Source organism: Aspergillus ibericus (genome assembly GCF_003184845.1).
Source record: "Aspergillus ibericus CBS 121593 unplaced genomic scaffold BO80scaffold_17, whole genome shotgun sequence".
Classification (NCBI taxonomy): Eukaryota; Fungi; Ascomycota; class Eurotiomycetes; order Eurotiales; family Aspergillaceae; genus Aspergillus; species Aspergillus ibericus.
Window position 1 is genome coordinate 60282 of NW_020292115.1, and position 16613 is coordinate 76894.

At 53.6% G+C, this 16613-nt stretch overlaps 7 protein-coding genes across 7 annotated transcripts; 1 reads left to right on the plus strand and 6 right to left on the minus strand.

Moving 5' to 3' along the window:
* Nucleotides 1-195: 195 nt before the first annotated feature.
* Nucleotides 196-1838, minus strand: BO80DRAFT_405813 (phosphotransferase family protein). The gene has a single exon (XM_025717735.1). It carries the CDS (start codon nt 1752-1754, stop codon nt 375-377), a length of 1380 nt encoding a protein of 459 aa, XP_025575764.1. The 5' UTR covers nt 1755-1838; the 3' UTR covers nt 196-374.
* Nucleotides 1839-3658: 1820 nt separating this feature from the next.
* Nucleotides 3659-5012, plus strand: BO80DRAFT_444515 (PLC-like phosphodiesterase; the record flags this gene model as incomplete). Its single annotated transcript, XM_025721433.1, has 4 exons — nt 3659-3924; nt 3972-4047; nt 4100-4950; nt 4997-5012. The coding sequence occupies 4 exons, from the start codon at nt 3659-3661 to the stop codon at nt 5010-5012; spliced, it is 1209 nt and encodes a 402-aa protein (XP_025575765.1).
* An 83-nt stretch (nt 5013-5095) lies between these two features.
* On the minus strand, nt 5096-5692 carry BO80DRAFT_58459 (uncharacterized protein). Its single transcript, XM_025724623.1, has 2 exons — nt 5411-5692; nt 5096-5326 (listed from the first exon to the last, which is right to left on the minus strand). The coding sequence occupies exons 1-2, from the start codon at nt 5568-5570 to the stop codon at nt 5196-5198; spliced, it is 291 nt and encodes a 96-aa protein (XP_025575766.1). The 5' UTR covers nt 5571-5692; the 3' UTR covers nt 5096-5195.
* Nucleotides 5693-6430: 738 nt separating this feature from the next.
* Nucleotides 6431-8302, minus strand: BO80DRAFT_380805 (vitamin H transporter; the record flags this gene model as incomplete). The annotated part of the gene is made up of 7 exons (XM_025716817.1): nt 8089-8302; nt 7687-8024; nt 7461-7631; nt 7012-7408; nt 6799-6951; nt 6686-6751; nt 6431-6621 (listed from the first exon to the last, which is right to left on the minus strand). The coding sequence occupies exons 1-7, from the start codon at nt 8220-8222 to the stop codon at nt 6432-6434; spliced, it is 1449 nt and encodes a 482-aa protein (XP_025575767.1). The 5' UTR covers nt 8223-8302.
* A 418-nt stretch (nt 8303-8720) lies between these two features.
* Nucleotides 8721-10773, minus strand: BO80DRAFT_380808 (sulfatase family protein). The gene is made up of 5 exons (XM_025716818.1): nt 10402-10773; nt 9867-10342; nt 9329-9818; nt 9164-9285; nt 8721-9119 (listed from the first exon to the last, which is right to left on the minus strand). The coding sequence occupies exons 1-5, from the start codon at nt 10709-10711 to the stop codon at nt 8784-8786; spliced, it is 1734 nt and encodes a 577-aa protein (XP_025575768.1). The 5' UTR covers nt 10712-10773; the 3' UTR covers nt 8721-8783.
* Nucleotides 10774-11303: 530 nt separating this feature from the next.
* Nucleotides 11304-13994, minus strand: BO80DRAFT_464369 (putative glucan 1,4-alpha-glucosidase). Its single transcript, XM_025722651.1, has 5 exons — nt 13338-13994; nt 12998-13281; nt 12854-12950; nt 12166-12803; nt 11304-12117 (listed from the first exon to the last, which is right to left on the minus strand). The coding sequence occupies exons 1-5, from the start codon at nt 13549-13551 to the stop codon at nt 11443-11445; spliced, it is 1908 nt and encodes a 635-aa protein (XP_025575769.1). The 5' UTR covers nt 13552-13994; the 3' UTR covers nt 11304-11442.
* An 83-nt stretch (nt 13995-14077) lies between these two features.
* BO80DRAFT_424650 (putative extracellular lipase) lies at nt 14078-15874 on the minus strand. The gene has a single exon (XM_025719329.1). The coding sequence runs from the start codon at nt 15864-15866 to the stop codon at nt 14187-14189; it is 1680 nt and encodes a 559-aa protein (XP_025575770.1). The 5' UTR covers nt 15867-15874; the 3' UTR covers nt 14078-14186.
* Between the last annotated feature and the right edge of the window lie 739 nt (nt 15875-16613).

A 16613-nucleotide genomic window follows, 5' to 3' on the forward strand; every position in this document is an offset into this window, starting at 1 on the left:
ATCAATCAGGTCGTTACTTCAGCATGCAGAGCCTCCTTTTGTTTGCCGATCAGTTTCTCTCTCGGTTGGAATTTATTCACTCTCAAAAAAAAAAAAAAAAAAAAAAAAACTAAAAATAAGGACGGCATGGAGAGGTGCAAAAGAGAGAAGAGGTCAGCGGCATCATTGCTGCGCGATTTATGCACGATAGGCCACCTTTTTCGAAGCCCTGCTCTCATCTGTTCCCAATCCGGCACTGCCTGACCTGCTCTGCACCAGCTCTACCCTTCACCATACTCTGCCAGGTAAGATAGAAGCACATGCTGCAGCGTAGGTGTAATCCGAAGTGCGAAATAAGGATACCCTGCACACAGCAGTGTGAAGGTTGACCACGGTCAGCTAAGCCCCGTGCTCTCCAACTTCTCCTTCACCAACCGGTCAAACTCCGATTGTTCCTCGTCACTGAGGAGCTGGATCCGACGTCCCCAGTCTGTTTCCCAATTAGATTCAGGCCCAAAGAAGATTTTATCTAGCCTTTCTCTGAAGATCAAATCAAACCCAAAGCTATGCGTGGCTGCATATACGACCCAAAACTTTCCAGTTTCCCAGCTGTCCTTCATCCGCGTAGACAGCCTCTGCCCTTCATCAAGGCGGCTAAGTCGAATCCATTCATCTTCGCATTCTTGTAACACTTGGAGAAAACGTTCAAGGTGTTTTTCATAGCTCCGAGTCCAGTCGTCTAAGCCTTCTTGCCAGCGGTGCGGCTTCCCAAGGACCAGCCACCAGGGTGGGACATAGGTAAATTCAGCCGGTGCGGCGTACGAGAATTCCCAATCAATAACTCCTGTAATATTCTCATCGTCATCTAGTAGGATGTTGCCAGGCTTAATGTCGTCACACCATAGCCGAAATCCCGCATTGCTTGGAGGTAAAAGACGATCTTCTCTAGCCAGCTTCCGGAATAGTAGCCTGGCCAGGAATTTTTGACGGCAGTCATCCTTGGAGCTAATAGCACCATTTGGTTGATGCACCAGGTGTCTAATATGCAGGTCTGCCAAAGCATTGAGATAAGAGGATGATGTTGCAAATGTATTGGTAGGTAGCTCTGCCACAGGCAACACTGCTGATCGAACGAGCTCCTCCCAGTGTACGGATAAAGGCCGAGCGCCTATCTCCCAAGCCTTGTCGTCGCTGCCATTTGTTTTCGGTACCAATGATCCAATGCTCGACATTGGGGTCATGGCCAACCGAAGTAGAGCATCTGCGATCTGTCGATAAAAGAACGCTAGCTTCTCTGCAGGAAGGTTACGATTCAAGGCAGGTAGGTCTTCCTTCGTCAGACCCGGGGTGTTCAAGACCTCCAAGAGGCTTGTCTGGTGATCGATGTACTCCATCAATATGAAAGGGCCCAGTTGAAGAGGATTCTGCTCACTCGTCCCCCAATGTATGATGGTTGGTACAGGTATCGATGTATTTTCCTTTAGCCACTGCATTACTGCCACTTCCCCCTGCACTTTTTCGTCGGGAAACTGGGTAAAGCCGGGAATAGGAAGTCGAAGCACTACCGAAGACCCGTCCTTGTAGATCAATCGGTAATTAATATTGCCTGAGCCTCCCATACCTTTGAGCTGGATACCCTCGCCCTCACGATAACGTAGGATAAAGTCTCTGATTGCTATGTAGCGGTCCCAGTCGTGTAATGAGTCCAGCCAGGATTGGGCAGTCTCTTCACTTTTGGCCAAGGCGGCATCATCTGCGGTCAAGAATCGAGACATCCTCGTTGGAAACCGCCGCCAAACGTGGTGCGGGGAGAGGTGAACGGGGTATGTTCAGCGTCTGCTGGTCTGCTGGCCTTGACGGGGGACGGTTCACAACTAAGAGGTGTCGAACACCGACTCCTGATCGGATCCTGTGTACGGAGTACGTTTGGGCCATACCGGGCGGGGCTCAGGGCCAATGAAATCCGCTGTCCTGATACCACCTGACCTTGGATGTGGCCTAGTACAAACTAGGACTCGCCCCGAGTGACCATCGAACTCGCCCTCCGGGGTTCCCATCTCCTGTACTGCGTCGGTCGAGGCCATGCAAGTGACCGAATCTGGTCCTTGGAGCGTGGTGATGTGTCCATGCAGGTGGATCGGATCGCTTTGGCCCCCTTTGCCTTCAGGATACCCCTGTGCTCAGCTGATTGACATTCAAACACCTTCCCACCTATTCTCTAAGTCGTGCACTGGACTCAGCATGACAATCCCATCGATTGATAGATTGGCTGTATGCGCGCTAGTCCAAATACGACACACGCTAGACCATTTAGGGTAATTCACTGTTCCCCGCGACTACGGAGTAGTCCAAAGATCGTGAATGATCACCGCCGGCTTGTTCCTGCAGGAGGCTTGCACTGCAGCCACGAGCCAGACAATAAGCTTTTTAGCCAACTGTCAGTCAGCAGCATTGTGTATATCCACGAGGGTCATGATTTGATATGCACTACATTGTCCCCACATCATAACCGGCGGGGAAAGGGGGGGTCCATAGGCTAGCCGCCAACAGTACTCCATTCTCAGTGTATGGAATCGCCATTGTTCGCCAACTCGGCCCTCGGACACACCATTTCGGTTTTCACAACCATGCTTAAATGGAGATGAACCATTCCTATTATTGGGTTACAAACCCTGAAGTGGGGATCAGGAATGGATCTGGAAGAAGCTTAGCCATCATGAACCTTGTATGAAACTCGCTAGGCTAAAATAACCATTCCACTTCAATTACATCAGACTAATCAGAGAATACTAAAATAATTGTCCAGAATGTTCAGTCCCGCTTTTTAGGGACTTTGCTATGGTTCCTCAATTGCCGACGATACACACCCTCCATATAGGTTGATTTAATATCTAGCAGTCAAGTTACTACGTAAGAAAGGTGATTTGTTTCAGGATGTCTGAATTGATCATTTCAGACCTTTAACCCTGTTTGTAAATGATTCCCTGGTATCTCAAAAAAAGGTATTTATTCACGCCGCTGTGACCCTACTACAGCAGGACGCTATCATGGGGAAGCATGGAAACCTACATATGAACGAAAGTCTGTTTAAATCTCCCAGCGGCTATGACTAAGACAAAGCAACTAACTAACCAAGACAGTTGATCCTAGCCAAAACAACAGTCATGTCCACACATCATCTTTCCGATAGCCATCTCCACTCACATTGATCCTCTCTTGGTCATGTGACTACGCCACAACTCACCAGTGGGACTCCCTTCTGCTACACAATCATAACAGACTCACTAATGTTCGCCACAAATCCTATCATAGTGTTAACCTCGCAAACTGAAAATCATCATCGCACAACACGAGCAGCTCGGCTATTATGTCCGATACAAATGCGGGTCGCTTAACGTTACGATATGGAGCACCCAACCACCGATCCAACCCGATGGCTAGACAGCGTGATTGAGAGGATTGAGGCTGGCTGAGCAAGCCGTAGCGCGGTTTGAACTCCTGCTGCCTGCTTAGCTTGATATTTCAGCTGTCCCTGACCAGAACATTACGTGGTCTTCACCTGCGGTCTAGACTCCCACCTACACGTGCTTATGGGGAAAAGTAAATGGCAAAAGTTCCCGAGCAACATGCTATATAGCTGGAACCATGCTGCATCGCTTCCAACACGTCACAACGCACCATGGCACCCACCCCCACATTCCCCCAGAAATACGGAGAAGGCGATCTGCGTCTCAGTGTGCTGAAAGCTCTAGCTGACATCGAACGCCAATGTTCGGGCTACTATGTCTTCATCTGGCAGCACGATGGCCAGCCTAGCCCGGAATGCTCTCACCGTGCGGCGGGGGGTCGATTCGAAGTGGTTGCTTACGGCTCGATGGCTAGTACTTATCGCTATGACTATGTGCTGGTGACCGAGGGACGCGTCGTCTATCGGGGGAATAAACAGTATGCCCCATCTATCTACCTCCATACCAGCATCACTAACGAACCAGTCATAACATGATGGTCCATTCCCAAGGTGCCAACATCACCGACGATGTGATCAACTTCCCGCCGAATCTCTCGTCAGTCCACCCATCCATCAACTGCCTCATCCCATACAACCCTAACAAATCCCAAGAACCCTCACCAAGCCCACCGCTCCCACCATCGACCCCGCCAACTGGATGCGTCATCTCCGCCACCACCACCCCCCGACCTGCACCTCTCCGCCTTCACCATCCCAGGCACCCACAACTCCGCTGCCGGCGTCGGCGCTATCAACTTCCCCCCGGCTTACCTCCCCGACCTCCTCCGCTTCTTCGCCGTCGAAATGGCCGAATGTCAAACCGCCTCGGTCGCTGAACAGCTGGAAATGGGCATTCGGTTTATCGATCTCCGCACCTCCGGTACGGATTTGACATTACGGCACGGACGGGTGGAGCTTCGTCACACGCTACGCGAGATCCTCGATGTAGTGAACGGGTTCCTGGACAGCCATCCAGACGAGACCGTCCGCGTGGCGATTAAACGCGACATGGAATCCATCACGGGGGACCGGCAGCCGGAAACAGACGAGACTCGGCGCGCAGCAGAGGATTGCTTTAGCTCGTATGCCCGAGCATATACCGATGCCGTGGACCCCACGCTCGAGGCCAGTCGCGGGAAAATGGTCCTCCTCTGGGAAGAAGATCACGGCCGACGCGGAATACGTCGCGAATACCGGGGCGGCGGCCCCCAAGGTCGAATGGGAGTACGACGACCGGGAGCGACATTGGCAGGCGGTGCGGGATCTGGCGCAGTGGGTGGCGGGGGTGGGAGGATGTGCGGGATGGACGGTGGTATGGGGTGGGGGTGTAATAGTTATTGGGTGCCGGGGGGGGGTGGGAATTTGGATCGGTTGAAGGCGATTTCGGATCGCAGGTTTCTGAGTCCGAGGCTGCATGCGGAGTATACGAATTGGCGGTTGGGGGTGGTGCAGGTGGACTTTGCGTATCCTTACTTAGCTAAAGAGTTGATATTGACTAACTTCAGCTAGCCTCGATGGATTGTAATATATTATATCATTATTGACTGAGACTGTATTTGCTGTTGATTAAACGAGGTTGAGAGCATCCATAGGCAGAGTTCATTGAACAAACCCAAAGTATCTTCCAACCGTATAACCACCAGCTAAACAAAACATCTATTACCACGAGCAAATACCTCCCCCAACCCAACCCATAGATATATACTATCTAAGCTTCAAACCCCACCCCCGGCCCATGATCCGGCGACTTCAAAACCCGATCATATTCCCGATCAGCGAGGAAATCCTCGCGCGCGATGTCGTCGTTGCTGCGATGCTGCCCGTGGTTGTGGTGTTTGCCTTTTCATTCATCCCCCATTAGCTTTTGTTTATTTGGACTTGTGTATGTATGTATGTATGTAGAGGACTGGGAGGGAAGTATACCTTCACTTCCAGGGGGAGGGGGGCCTTGTGGATGACCTGTTTCTGCTAAGGGAGGAGACTTGGCTTCCGGATGGTCTTTATGCTCGGTATGCTCTTTGTTGTGGTGGTGGTGGTGGTGGAGATGCAGCGCGTCTTCGGCTTTATGGATGAATCCGGACATTTTCAGTATACTCTATATACTATATAATATATCTGTGTTTGGTGTTTGGTGTATTGCTTGTTGGAGGATTCTTTCTTTCTCCGAGAATGAATGCGGGCATGGGATGGATGTTTATATCCCCCACTACTCGTAAATGACGTAGAATCACCATGGATTAGCAGAGGGGGTTGTTTTCTTCCGGGGGGGATGGTGGGGTGACGTCATCGGGGATACTACTATGTGCTATGTACATGGATGGTGGACTGATCAGATTATTACACAGTAGTATAGTTGGGGATAAGAGTAATGGTGGGGGAGATGGGGATAAGACCCCTGACGGTCGGAACGGGCGGCAAGTCATTTGAGGTATGGGTATGGTTTATGCTATAGTATTGGCAGGTTTGGCGGGAATGCTACTGGTGGAAGGTTTATCTGATGTATCAATACATAGTATTAGTCTCTAGGATATTGATGGTAGTGATGCCACGTAAAATGAATATGAAAGGACATAAATATATTTATCTCTTATTCAATTACTACCTGTCTATTGCTTGATTTAATATCAGTATGTTCAATACCCGATGTCCTGATGCCTGCCTCTGTGGTATATATTCAATGATACACTACGCATTCGTATTTATCGGTTTGTATTCTTTTTACTGCATGATGAAGGATAGTATAACTCCTATATTACAGGTATGTAGGTAGCAGGTGACAATATCCACCCTACCTACTACATCCAACGAAGCTCACTCATCCATTCAATCTCTTAGGCAAACGAAACTGGATTACATACAACCCAATTATTCCAATACACCTACTGTAACTCCATCGTATCAATTACATATCTATCATAAGTCATAAATTCCCACAATCCCATTGCTAAACCCCTCCCATCTGCGCCCTCCTCCTCCGAAACAAATAATGCAGATTCAACACCAACGTCAACACCCACGCTGCAGCTGCAAGAGCACAAATGGCCGTGAGACCGTGGATGTACCGTGGGGCGTCGGAGGAGCGGAAGATTTGTGCCCCAGAAATGCCGGACAGGTTGGCCGACATGACGATTAATCTATTCTTATTAGCACCGTTTGGCTTTTGTAGGGGAGGAGGGGGGAGGGGGGGGGGCGGCTTACGCCATGGAGATACTCCGTTCTTGGGGAGTTTTACAGTAAAAGGCGAGCCAGCCGACGTTGAGGACACTAATCCATTAGTATTTGATGCGCGAGGGAGGGGGGGATGGGCATACTGCATGCTGCAATACGCGACGTTGGCAATCGCAATAACGGCATATTTGTGCCATTTGGTTGCATCCGAAGGACTAGTTCGGAGACAGGCATAGGAGATGAGGTTCCAGGTGACACAGAGAAGGACCCCAGGGCCACGGTGACCGGTTTTGTCACTGACATAATTAGCATCGTTACTCCTAGGGTTGAGAATAGGAGCGAGGGATGAGGCATACGAGATATAAGCGAGAATGGTGGTCCAGACAATACTGGCATACACCGGCACAGAGGTTAGGGCATTGGCTCGGACGGCGCTGAATCCAAACGACTTGATCATGCTCGGCGTGTAGGTGTTCAATCCCTGGAAGCCAGACATGGCGACCAACGTGATCATCATATGCTGGAAGGTTGTAGCTTGAGTGACCGTCTTCCAGATATCACGGCCGGTGATTTTGATATGGCCTCGAGTTTTCAGAGGATCATCCAGCAGCACCCGGTCGCGGATGATGTGTTTCTCACGAGGAGTAAAGTAACTCCAACGACCCATGCTGATCAACGGACTTCCATCGCCAGCCTTCTTCGGGATGAACATGATGAACAGGATCGCAGCGAAGATGGTAATCAGGCCCTCCACTATACCATTGTCAGCTGCATGGTCTCAGGAATTTAGAAAAGAAAGGAATACCCAAAAAAATCCACCTCCACCCCGCAAGCCCACACCTCCCATCCAACTTCAACAAACCCGCGGAAATCAAACTCGACGTCGCCCCCGCAAACATCTGCCCATAAAAGAACAGTGTCGTCCGGAAACTCGTCTCGGAGCGTTTATACCACGTCGACAGATAATACAACGCACCTGCACAGTCAGCCCCACCACTATCATCACCAATGGTAGGAGGAAGATGACAAACCAGGAATAAACCCGCCCTCTAACAAGCCTAATAATAGTCTCGTGGCTAGGAATGCCGGATAACTCTGCACGAAGGCCTGGAATGTCCCGACTAATCCCCAGGCCACGAGCTGCGCGGATAGCCATACCTGGGGACCTAAGCGCTGGAGGATGATATTTGAGGGGATTTCTGTGATTACGATCCCGGCGGAGAGTAACTGCGATCCGATGTTCACTTGGTTGGTGGTGATACCGAGATCCTTCGTGATGGTGGAGGTTAGGGCAGCGCTGATGTTGCCGCGGTCGACTTGGAGGCCGAAGAAGGCGAGGGCCAGGATGGGGATGAGGATGATGTCGATCCTAGATTATTAGCATGACACTATACCATAGTACAGGTCTGAGGTGGTGGCAGGGGATAACTCACTTCCTCCGCACCCGTGCCTCCTCCTTCTCATCCCAATCTTTGATAATCTCCATGTCTTCATTCTCGTCCGTGTATACCTCATCCAGAACTTTCTTCTCCGAGGGCACCATACCCTCGTCAAACACAGTACCCATACTAGCCGAGTCCCACAATGCAAATCATGTGGCGTTACTGCGTTCTCAAAGACAAAATCACGCACACACGCACGGGAATGAAAACAATGCTGAGTAACCTACCCATCAAATTGCCGCATGTGGGAACCATATTCTTATATGCAGTGTCCGGTGGAGGCAGACCGTGGAGGCACACTTCGGGTGCTGGATTACCGTGATCCACTATGAGTGACACGGAGGCGTGATGGCGCAATCGCGGCGGGTATTGATGTCAGGCGGCCACGCGTGCTAGTCGGTATCAGTGCCATTGCGTTGGGTTAAGCGATAGGTTCGTGCAGGATGTCGAAGGATCGATGGTGTCGTTAATACCTGTGTTGGTTGGGTTGTGTGCCTGGTGGATCTATGGATGCACCATGGTTTCCAAGGTTATCGGGTGTTTGGTTCGGCTATTAAACTTCCTGATTTAGATATGGCTGATCGGATGTGTCGCTTTATCTGATGCATTATGCATGCTCTATTCGTATCTGGTATCCATCTACACTGTTTATGTACAGATATTCATGACAATCATAACTCGTATTATCAAGTCCACGCCTCCCAGCTCAATCCATCGCGATATTGTAATCCCACCTGCGGTCCTTCGGCCGCAATGAGGTATCCGTTCTCGCATGCTGAATATGATACCTTGGGCTGGTTGGTGTAGAAAGCATCGTACTGCAGATGCAGTGCATCCCTTAGGCTGTCTACCGACCCGTCCGGATGCAGCACTCGCCACGGCTGGATGCAAGTGTGGCCTTGGCATGATTTCAGCACCAGGAGGAGTGCATCAACCCGATCAATCACGCGGGAAAGAGGTCGGCCCAGCAATTGCATGGAGTTTAACTTATAGTAGATGTTGTTCATCTGGTACGGATCCGTCTGCTGCGATTAGCTTCGTCACGAAGATGCTACATAGTACGTACCGACAAATCATACAACTCGTGGTCACCGTCACACCACACCGAGTAGTACAAGTTATACTCTTCCGACAGGATTCTCGCCGACTTGTACGTATTGTTCGGCATGAAGAACGCTCCTCCGTGTCCTGCTTTGTGAGTCTTCGTCCATAACGATGGAAGACAACTCACCAATAGACCCATAATCCCCCTCCAGCACCGCATGTCCCCAAAATTCAACGGTAACATGCTCATGCAGGATGGACTCGGACTTTTTGGTCGACACCGGCATCGGCGTCCCGTCAAAGTCCTCTCGCAAGGGAACCCCAGCCAACTCGAACAGCGTCGGCGCAATATCAATATGAGTGGTGACACGGTCAACGATCTCTCCCTCTGGCACGCCGGGACCGCGAATGTAAAACGGCACGCGGATATCCTCTTCATAACCGGTCGTCTTGCCCGGCGGTAACCGATGGTGGCCAATGTGATAGCCGTTATCGGCACTGTAAATAATATAGGTGTTGTCGATCTGACCGCTACTTCCCAGCCGCGTGATCAACGCATCTACCATTTCATCCACGGCCTGCAAGGCGCGCAGACGCTGTCGATAGAGATGGTCTTCGTAGTCAATGACCGTTTGATTCTGCAGTTCCACCGTCGCGACCCATCCGGCGCCCGAGTCCTACTGTCGTCAGCATCTACCGTTCCCCGACCAGCATACAGTACACACCTTGAGAGGATTGAAATTTGGAGTCCGCGGCACCTTCGCATCAGCAAACAAATGCGCGTGCCTCGGCGCTGGCAGCGGCTCGGTCATCTTCGGGGCGCCCTCGCCCACTCCCTCCACATCGATATTCGTGTGCGGCGCGATCGGCGCGACCGTCAAAAAGAAGGGCGAGTCACTGTCTAGTGCATCCTCCAACAACCCCAACGCCTTTTGCTGCATCACATCCGTAGTGTATTGTCCCTCGTAGCTGCGCGGCGGCTCATGGTTTCGCTGATAAGTCGAGTTCCAATAAGAATACGTATACGGATCGAGAAGAAAATCGGAGCCATTAAACCCATTCACAAACGGCGCATTGTACGTCCACAAACTATGCGCGTTGAACAGCTTCCCCGTGTAGAAAGTGTTGTAACCCGCGGACTGCAGCCACACCGGGAGAAAGTTATCGTTAAACCCTTGCGCGACAAACTTAGGATACCCCCCTAGACAGCATTAGCATTGCAACCCGCCCGGGAATGAGGGATAGATGGAATGGATGTACCATAAGGCGGCTTCACATCCGTAACATTGGTATTATGCGCTTGTCGGCCCGTCCAGAGACTCACGCGCGACGGACAGCACAAAGACGTAGTCACAAAATGATTCTGAAACTCGGTTCCCTTTTCTTTGATTTTCGCCTGCGTGAGCGGCATATACGCCGGCGAGTTCATGCGCAGGTCCTGATCATCCGTCAGGATGAAGAGAAAGTTGGGCTTGCGACCCTCCACCGATGGCTCATCCAGCAGCACTTGCTGCGTGGCGAGGGCGTCGCATCCGGCAACCAGGGCCAGTAGAGCCAGCGAGACGATCATGGTGACTGCCAATCTGTGGTGCCGTCACTTGCGGTGATGTGGTCACCGCACTGATAAAGCTGGTGGTGGTGGTGGTGGTGGTGGTGAGTCGCGATCAAGGCGGTGATGGCGCAGCAACGGGGCGGGATAACGCCATAGCTGGGATGGGGGCCCACCTGTCCACTCTGGAACTGCCGGCCATCCTCGGGAACAAATGCAGCTGTCTAGACTTCCGAGGGTCCTCTCATTCCTCCTCAATCTCATAGCCGACATGCAGGTGGAGCGCATGGCACTGGAAATGGACAGTCCCATTGGCTAGTTGTGATGCCATCAGCCCCTAGACGCAGTGATCCACACCCACGAGGATATTAGAGCGGACAGTCAAGGTCCTCTCAGCATAACACACATTGGCTGGTGGATTTACTCCAGGTTTGGCCATTGGGCTGGGAACTAAAGGTGTCCCCCTGTGGACCTCGGTTACGGATTACGTGCTTGCCTCTAAGATGAGATCATGCCATGCGATAACAACCAAAGCAAGTTGCTATGTATCTATGATTTAGATCAGGCCATGCGTGGCATCCATCAGCAAGGGTTACTTGGGTCAAGCCAGGAACCCGATCTCCTGCAGAAATCACTTAGATTATTCGTATCTCCGATCCGTTGTGCCGACTATCTTCTTCATCACATGACAGACCCTCTGTTACACATCCACCACATAAACACACTCTCTCTACTCGGTACATAGACATCAATCACCGCCAGGTATCATCCACCGTCGCAGTCGATGTGCCACACTCCTGAGGAACAGTGTACTCCCGGTTCGGGTCACTCTCCCATTCCACCGTTCCATCCGACTCAATCCGGATGAACTTGTACTCGAACGACTCGCCCGCGGGCAGGCTCACCGTCACATACCACAGCGGGTCGCTGGAGGTATACTTGTCAGCGCTGAGGGCCACACCATCGCTGGTATCCCAGTCACCCAGCTGCGAGATCGATCCCACCAGGTAGATGTTCTCTCCGTAAGTGGTGGTCGCGGTCAGGTCAAAGGTCACGGCCACAGCGGTCGGGGTGCTGCACGCGGTTGAAGTCGTCGTCTTGCTGGCGGTGGTGGTGGTCTTGCTGCTCGAGGTGGTGGTCACACTGCCCGTGGCCGTGGTAGTGGCAGTGGTGCCACTCGCCACGATAGTCGGCCATGAGGTAACCGTCACACTGCTGTAGGTGCCCGTGGCCGACGTAGCCGCACAGGTTCCAATCACGCTGCTGGCCGAGGTCTCACCCCAGGGAGCGGGCACGACCGAGTTACGACGGTTGTTGGCCGTCAACAGGGCAGCATACGACCAGGTCAGGTCGCGAGCAGAGAGCTCCTCGCCATCCGACTTGCTGAACTGCTCGGACAAGGAGCCGTTGCTGGCCGCATGAGTTTCCTGATTAATTAGCATGCACCTGGAGCAGTAATCTTGCAGTGGACTTACGACAATCGAAACGAATCCATCCGCAAAAGTCTTCACGGCATCCACAATGCTGCTGTAGGTGGCACTAGAGGACGAGTACGTGCCCGTGGCAGCATCACTGTACAGGGCCTGGAAGAAGTCCAGCGACACGTCGGTCACCTCCAATGATCCCTGCTTGTCCCACTGGTAGAGCGCGTCGTACAGCTGCTCTGCAGCGGCCAGGGTGCACAGGAACCACGGGTTACCGTTGTAGTACGAATCCTCAGGGTAGCGACCAACCGCAACAGCCTCGCTGTCCGTGTAGCCATCGTTGATGGTATAGATCGACCGGAACGAATCGACCACCTCCTTGTGGTTGGCAAGCGCACGCGGCGAGCACGGCTGGAAGGTCGTGTCATCACAGCCGGCCTCCGGGTCAAAGGTGTGGATGCTTCCCAGGAGGGTGTTCGCATCCTTGCCAGACCGACTGCTATCAAAGTTGGCCAAAATGTAGCTGCCAGTCCAGAAAGACTGCAGATAGCAGAGGATCTCGGGTGCCTGCGAGTCGCACCAGGAGCAGGACGAGCCGACGCTGGCCGCGAAGGCGCTACCCTCCACCAGGGCGCGGTGCTGCACAGCGATGGTGAAGAACGACGAGCCGTTCACTTCCTCCCAGAGATCTGCATCACTGATTAGCTCTGTATCCTTCTTCCTGGCTGACCGAACGCACCATATCCCGTCTGGTTCCAGTATTGCGCCACATACGACAGGTCGTTCCGAACCAGGGGCCACACAATATCCGTCGCGACACTAGTGTAGCCATTGTCCTGACCAGTCAGCTCTGCCATCTATCACATGCAAGGGATAAACATACAACCAACCACTGCCCAAAGTCGATCAAGGCGGTGGCTCTCAAAGCCGGACCATCCCGCTGAGGCCGTCCCCACGACCCGGTATAGGCTGTCTCGTCGACATTGAACTTGGGCTCACCCAGTCCGCCCGAGGACAGATCTCCCGAAGGGTTGCTAATGCCCTGGACGATGGCCTGAGAGGAAATGTAGTGCTCAATGGTGGAGAGCAGGTCGGAGTCGCCATTGCGGAAGAGATCGACCAGGGTCTTGATGACGAGACCGGAGTCGCGAGTCCAGGTGTAGAAATCTAGACAACGCCCGTCAGCATGGAGCTTCTCCCATCACTAGAGCCACTGTACGTACAGTCCGGGTTATCGGTGCTGGGACTAGCGACGACAATGCCCGAGTCCGCGCCCGACACCCACGCGCCGTCCGCCCCGATGTTATTCAGGATGGCCGTACGTGCCACGGTCGCTTCGCTGCTAAGCCAGGAATCCAGGGTGGCCCGCTTGGGCAGCACCCCGGCGAGTCCCGAGCAGACGAGGCCGCTCACGGTGAGAAGAGATCGCAGCGACATGGTGTGAAGGATGAGGGTCGGTCAGAATCTCCAAGACGAGTCGCGTCTGCGGATCAGCCTTGAAGAACCGACCAGCCCCTTCAATTTATAAACCCCGCGCCGCGAGAGGGGAAGCACATGCAGGACCTGCCGGACCTGCAGCAATGGTGATGATGCAACATCGCTTCGCCTCTCGCCTGGATGCTCGCTGCAGGAGGAGTGGCACGCCAGCTTGTGATCCCGCAGGAACAGGCGATGAATCTCCGGTGGCGTGGGCTGGCCAGCCTATGGTTGTGTCGGGCCGGGCCGGGGGAAATTGCCTCGCCTCCACCGCGTCTGCAATGGTCTGCAATGGTCGGCAACGGTCGGCAACAACTGCTCAGCTCGCCCGCATCCTGGGGTTTTCACCCAATGGTTGGCCTCGCTAAGACGGGCTGCAATTTTACTCAGTCCGGGGATTCGCCGTCCCCGGTCGTGCATGGAAGGATGATTGGTGCAACTGCCAGCCAAGCTGCTATAACACGGAAATTATCATTATGGTACCTGAATCGCTTCCAGTGCAGTACTATATATTAGATTATATATCCTTGCCGAGGCCGAACATGACGATGATGACCCTGGCATCATCCAACCCTCCTCCAATTGCATCCTCCCCCTCAGATATGGAACGACGCCACATTCTGCAGGATCAACTCATACGTCCCGTTGCGGAAATCATCCGTGAGCAGGCTGGCACTGTTGGCTCCGAAATTCATCAGCTGCCGGTTCTCCTTCCATTGCGGCCATTCCATGTACTGCCCGCGGTTGGAGTTCGGGTCCAGCGTATAGACAAAGCTCAGATAGTACGTGTGGGAGGAGCTGGCCGCGTAGTTCGGCTTGATCCCATAAAAGACCTGCAGCAGGTCACTCCCATGGAATGTCCCCAGGATCGGCGTCCCGTAGTCATACGTGGCGAGGTAAGACCAGTTCGGCAGCTCCGGGGATATCTCCGCTGCATAGGAGAGGAAGGCCCGCCGGGTGATGGTAAAGACCAAGTCGCCAAGAATGGCCGCCAGCCGTTTAAACTGTGGATACCAGTTGTTGGCCGCGCCCGTCCGAAATGGGGACCCGTACGTCGTGGTATCGGGGTACTGGGCCACCAGGTCCTGCAGCAGCTCCTTGCTGGCGTCGAAAAAGAAAATGTTGGCCAGGTAGTCAACCACCTCGTCGACGGTCGTGATGTTGGACTGGAACAGGGCAAACAAGGTCCCCTCGTCTTCTTGGTCGCCCACAATAAACGGCACCCGCGCGTACTTGCCGGCCTTGCCCAGAACATCCGGCGATGCCGTCAAGGCGCTGCCGTCCGGACGAGGCACATAAGACAGCGCCACCGAGTTATAGCCGATGATCCCAGGCACGGAGTTTGCCGCATTGAGGAAGTCAGTGTAGTCGAGCTCGCGCAGACAGGCCAGGGTGTCGTTGGCAGAGGAGCAGCCCGCCGTTGACACGACCGTATCATACACCTGCTGTCCTTTCACCCCATCCACGGGATCCGCCGGAACCACACTGCCCGAGTCCATGATGGCACCCCGGAATAGGGGCTTGTCCTTGTACGTGATGTTGCCGTCGTACAGGATCATCTGGTCGAAGACGGAAATGGCGCCTGCTGATTCGCCCCAGATGGTCACCTTCTCCGGGTCTCCACCGAAGGCCGCGATGTTGTCGGCCACCCACTCCAGAGCAAGGCGTTGGTCCAGAAGCCCAAGGTTGGCAGAACCGTCCTCCAGGATCTCCTTCCCGGGAAGGAATCCGAAGCCACCCACGCGATAGTTGATCGCCACGAACACGACCGGCATGTTCGTATTGATGGACGAGGTTACCATAGTGGTTCCATCATACATGGCCTTGGAGCCGAGCTCGAAGCCTCCACCAAAGATCCAGACGAGCACGGGCAGCTTCGAGTCCGCCGTGGTCCCGGCCGGACGCCGGATGTCAAGGCTCAGACAGTCCTCGCCCGCATTGGTGGCCGCCTGGACCAAGGGGTTATCCGCGAGCAGGCCTAGGATGGATGCGGGGAAGGAGTCGTCGTCGGTGGTGAAGTACATCTGCGGACAGGACTGGGAGGCACCAGTGGCCTTGACCGTGCCGAGAGCCGTTTCCAATGGCTGCGGAGGCTTCAGACGCAGAGACCCCGTGGGCGCCTGTGCGAAAGGGATGTTGTTGAAGGTCTCAACGGCGCCGGCCGCCCCAATGATCGTGGCAGATGGCTGCGCAATGGTGACGGTAGGCGCGGCATCCCGTCGGGTCGGGGAGGCCACAACGGCCAGGGAAAGAGAGAGCCAAAGGAGGGCCTTCATGGTGGTCTGGTCAGTACCTGTATGGGTTACCGGTCCTCTCATGGGCCCCCAGGAGCTATATATACAGTTGCATCTTCACACCTCGTTTCAAGTGTCGAATTTCCATCCGGTCTTGGTGCACGGTCCGGAGAACCGGTCCGCCAGGTCCCATGGGTTCAGCATCGCCATGTGCCTCCTCGGTTGTGGATTCCTATCAAACACGCTACATTTTGGGTGCAAGGTCGAGAGACTCGACTTCTGGTGCCAACCAACATAGTCCGGGTTGGTCAGAAGACTGGCCGTCAGGGGGAATCCGGCGTGGTCGGAGAATATCGCGCCAACCGCGTGGCCCAGAAACACGAGAACTCCGTTTCATGCGCCCAAACCGAGGTTGGCATAACGGGGTCGCCGTCAGCCGATCAGCCGGTGTATACCACTGCTCGCATCCTGTTGGTCGCCCCAGCTGATTCGGGATGATCCCAAGCATCTTCCCCGCAGTTCGTAGGCTGCAGAGGCTGCCCTGCGGGGAAAGGAGCCTCGACCGTGACACTTTGGCTCCTCGACTCGGGCATTTCATCCGCGGCATTGAGTCTTCCGATTCGCATGTGTGGTGGTGCAAGGCAGCCACGCCGGGTGCAGCCGTGAGGAATGTGGCATTGATGCAAAGATTGGAATCTGCCCCAAAAAGAGAGAATGGTATCATATGCTGTTCGGGTCGTGGGTCGGCGATCGTCGGCTACCGAACCACACCCAAACTATCGTCTAAAG

Coding starts and splice junctions, on each gene's coding strand:
- BO80DRAFT_380808 (XM_025716818.1), bottom strand. CDS start 10,711: ATGATCGTCTCGCTGGCTCTACTGGCCCTGGTTGCCGGATGCGACGCC. Junction 9,819..9,866: donor CAAATTTCAATCCTCTCAAG/GTGTGTACTGTA, acceptor TGACGACAGTAG/GACTCGGGCGCCGGATGGGT. Junction 9,286..9,328: donor GGGGGATTATGGGTCTATTG/GTGAGTTGTCTT, acceptor CTCACAAAGCAG/GACACGGAGGAGCGTTCTTC.
- BO80DRAFT_464369 (XM_025722651.1), bottom strand. CDS start 13,551: ATGTCGCTGCGATCTCTTCTCACCGTGAGCGGCCTCGTCTGCTCGGGA. Junction 13,282..13,337: donor CAGCACCGATAACCCGGACT/GTACGTACAGTG, acceptor GGCGTTGTCTAG/ATTTCTACACCTGGACTCGC. Junction 12,951..12,997: donor ACTTTGGGCAGTGGTTGGTT/GTATGTTTATCC, acceptor CTGACTGGTCAG/GACAATGGCTACACTAGTGT.
- BO80DRAFT_405813 (XM_025717735.1), bottom strand. CDS start 1,754: ATGTCTCGATTCTTGACCGCAGATGATGCCGCCTTGGCCAAAAGTGAA.
- BO80DRAFT_58459 (XM_025724623.1), bottom strand. CDS start 5,570: ATGTCCGGATTCATCCATAAAGCCGAAGACGCGCTGCATCTCCACCAC. Junction 5,327..5,410: donor CCCTCCCCCTGGAAGTGAAG/GTATACTTCCCT, acceptor ATGAATGAAAAG/GCAAACACCACAACCACGGG.
- BO80DRAFT_424650 (XM_025719329.1), bottom strand. CDS start 15,866: ATGAAGGCCCTCCTTTGGCTCTCTCTTTCCCTGGCCGTTGTGGCCTCC.